The following is a 3,446-nucleotide window of genomic DNA, read 5'->3' on the forward strand; positions in this document are numbered from 1 at the left end:
ATAAGTCAGGTATTGTGTACATTTCTTTTTGCATGGTGTCGTCTCTTTGCTCATTTTCTCCTACTGTTTTCTTTCCAGGGCTCTCTCCACCACAAGTTGTATAGCTCATATTCAACAGTGGCTAGTGGACATGACTGATGAATTAGTTCCCCCTTTGTCCCATTGGCTCAAAACATCGATAAGTTATTATGTCCCATGATTCTCAAGTCCATAACCTGGCCTTGTTTGGGCCTGTCTTGTGATCAGAATCTACTCATAGGACTACATACTTCAAAGAGAGACAGGTGATTTGGGGTAGTTAATTGGAGATAAGAGTCTTGCAGGATTTCCTGTCCAGGTTAGCTTCTAAACAAGATTCTCAGATCCAGTCTTCTGAATAGCTAGGATTTCAGACATTAGCCACTGGCACCTCGCTTTAGTTATTTCTTTAGCAATATCAGTAAGATAAAAAATTATTATTATTATTATTAGCTGTGGCTCAAGTGGTAGAACACTAACTTTTAGCCAAAAAGCTCAAGAATAGCACCCAGGTCCTGAGTTCAAGCCCCAGGACCTGAGAAAGAAAGAAAGAAAAAGAAAGGAAGGAAGGAAGGGAGGGAGGGAGGGAGGGAAGGAGGGAGGAAGGGAGGGAGGGAGGGAGGGAGGGAGGGAGGGAGGGAGGGAGGGAGGGAGGGAGGGAGGGAGGGAGGGAGGGGGGACAAAAAGAAAGAAATTAAACATTTGAGGAGACCATGCATGTTTCTAAGCAAAAAACTAGCATCTCCATCCTAGAACTATTACTATACTGGGGAATGAAAAGATATTCAAAGTCAAGTGTCACATTAGCTAAAAAAAAGTTCTTATGGATTAACTGGCCTATTGGTTTATTTGGTTACAATTATATTTTAAGCTTCCAAATCCATTCTCTTGCATTTTCATGGTTTGGCACCAGTCTTGAGTATTACAAGTATGTAACAATTAAACGTCTGAAATTATTAGTAACACTAAGAGAAGAACCTCTTCTTCCATCTCCTTAAGGCATCTTTGATTTCTTTGTTTCTCAGGCTGTAGATCAATGGATTTAGTATAGGGATTATCATCGTGTATAAGACTGAGGCCAGCTTGTTTTGACTCAAGGAATCTTCAGAGTCGGGATGCATATAAACAAAGATGCCTGCACCAAAGAAAAGGGTCACTGCTGTTAAGTGAGAAGCGCAGGTGTTGAAGGCTTTACGTCTGCCTTCGGCAGAAGTGATCTTCAGGATGGTCACAATGATGTAAGTGTAGGATATTATGATAATGGAGACAGCTGTGAGTCCATAGATCACTGTCAGCACAGAGACCATGATGTAGAAGAAGAAGGTATCAGAGCAGGATAAGGCCAAGAGTGGGGGCAAGTCACAGAAAAAATGGTTGATGACATTTGGCCCACAGAAATGGAGTTGAAGCAAGGCACAGAGCTGGATCAACGAGCCAATGAATCCAGTGATACAAGATCCTGCCACCATTTGCACACACAGGGTAGGGGACATGATGGCTGTGTAGAGGAGAGGATTACAAATGGCAGCATACCGATCATAAGCCATGGCTGCCAGAAGACAGCACTCACTCAGACCCAGGCTAGAGAAGAAGAAGTACTGCATTGTGCATCCCAGAACGGAGATGGATTTGTGCTTCCTGAAGAAATCTGACAGCATCTTGGGGGCTATGGTAGAAATATAGCAGATGTCTAGGAAGGACAAGTTACTGAGGAAAAAGTACATGGGTGTGTGGAGGTGAAGATCCATCTTGATGAGGACAATAAGGCTCAGATTCCAGGCAACTGTCATGAGGTAGATCCCTAGGAACAGTGAAAAGAGGGTGATGGTGAGCTTTGGAAGCTCAGAGAATCCCAAGAGAATGAACTTGGTAATTGATGTACTGTTTCTTCTCTCGCTCATTGTATTTGGGTCGGAAGAACTACAAGAGAAAAAGAAAACAAATCTCTAATCCAGTTATTAACTCAGTTTCTACTGAAATTAGCCACTTTCAGTCAACACAGAATCTATAGCCAAGAGGAATCCTGTACCTAACTAGGAAAATTACACTAGGTGACTTTGCCTCTAAATAAATATAATGATTTTGAAGGCCAGTTTTCCTGCATGTATAGAGGATAATTGTTTTTTCATTATTAACCCTGTAGGCTCGCATGAGGAGGAAAGTGTAGCAACATCTGGAAGACCACTTTCAAAAGATGCTTTAGAAATTTTATTATTTTATTATTGCAATTATAACCCCAATGTACAGTTTAGTGACTAACACAACTACTGTTAGGTTGGGATAGGGACTCTCCTACTTGTAAACTGAAGGGTGGCAAAAAATGTTATGTAGCATCATTATATCTAAATTATTCTATATGGAAAATCAGAATAGTGAAACCTGCATACTATGGTTTATTTGAGATTAAATTAATTTAGGTAGATGTGGTGCCTGGTATGGACATAGAAGACATTATAGGAAATGGTGTCATTAGGGATTTTATTAATAGTACAATTTTAAAGCACTGTTTTGGTTTGCAAACATAAAACTTTAAAGGATAATATACATAACATTCTCTGCCTATAAATGATTAATGTAAATCAATATCAAATTGCAATTCGAGACATATGTTTTCAAATTATTTAGAAATGAAGAAGTGAAAGATGATAGAAATTAGAAAGTGTATGTAAATACAATAAAACACTATTTGTGAAATTAATTATAATAGTTTATCATATATACATACATATATATGATTAAAGACTAAAAACTGGCATAGGCATCATTCTTAGACTCTTCAGGAAGAATATAAACAAGTGCTCGCTTCGGCAGCACATATACTAAAATTGGAACGATACAGAGAAGATTAGCATGGCCCCTGTGCAAGGATGACATGCAAATTCGTGAAGTGTTCCATATTTAAAAAAAAAGAATATAAACAAAATAAGTACATATTTAAGCAAATGAGTTTTTTCAGACATAAAGAACAAGATTAATGTCACTTGGAAGCAAATTTGTGTAATTGGAGATTAGGTTAATGAAATCAACAGGATTCCAAAGGATAGTATCACATTTTCTCTTAAAGCAGAACCCAGACTTGGAAAGAGAGAGAGAGAGAGAGAGAGAGAGAGAGAGAGAGAGAGAGAGACCAAAGTGCATTTTATATGAAATTGTCAAAAAATATTAATATTTGGTTTTGGGTCTTTGGTTCTGTAGCAGCTCATCTTTCCAGATTAGTTAAGATGAAATTTTACTTTTATTAAACTTAATACATTTGCAAATTAATTTTTTCTTTAAAAATAAAGCACAGAACCAGGCACTGGTGGCTCACTCCTTTAACTCTAGCTGCTCAGGGAGGCTGAGATCTGAGGATCACAGTTTAAAGCCAGCCTAAGCAGGAAGCTCCATGAGACTCTTTTTTTTTTTTTTTTGGCCAGTCCTGGGCCTTG

At 38.5% G+C, this 3,446-nt stretch overlaps 1 protein-coding gene and 1 non-coding gene across 2 annotated transcripts; one reads left to right on the top strand and one right to left on the bottom strand.

Annotated features, from left to right (window-relative positions):
* Positions 1-983: 983 nt before the first annotated feature.
* LOC125361895 (olfactory receptor 1440-like) lies at positions 984-1,919 on the bottom strand. The gene has a single exon (XM_048360506.1). The coding sequence runs from the start codon at positions 1,917-1,919 to the stop codon at positions 984-986; it is 936 nt and encodes a 311-aa protein (XP_048216463.1).
* Positions 1,920-2,813: 894 nt separating this feature from the next.
* Positions 2,814-2,920, top strand: LOC125362811. Its single transcript, XR_007213114.1, has one exon. It is a non-coding gene; the product is annotated as a U6 spliceosomal RNA (small nuclear RNA).
* Positions 2,921-3,446: the final 526 nt, after the last annotated feature.

Source organism: Perognathus longimembris, chromosome 13 (genome assembly GCF_023159225.1).
Source record: "Perognathus longimembris pacificus isolate PPM17 chromosome 13, ASM2315922v1, whole genome shotgun sequence".
In the NCBI taxonomy this organism is placed as follows: Eukaryota; Metazoa; Chordata; class Mammalia; order Rodentia; family Heteromyidae; genus Perognathus; species Perognathus longimembris.

Bases quoted from the DNA above. Each gene is read 5' to 3' on its own strand.
- LOC125361895 (XM_048360506.1), bottom strand. From the start codon at position 1,919: ATGAGCGAGAGAAGAAACAGTACATCAATTACCAAGTTCATTCTCTTG.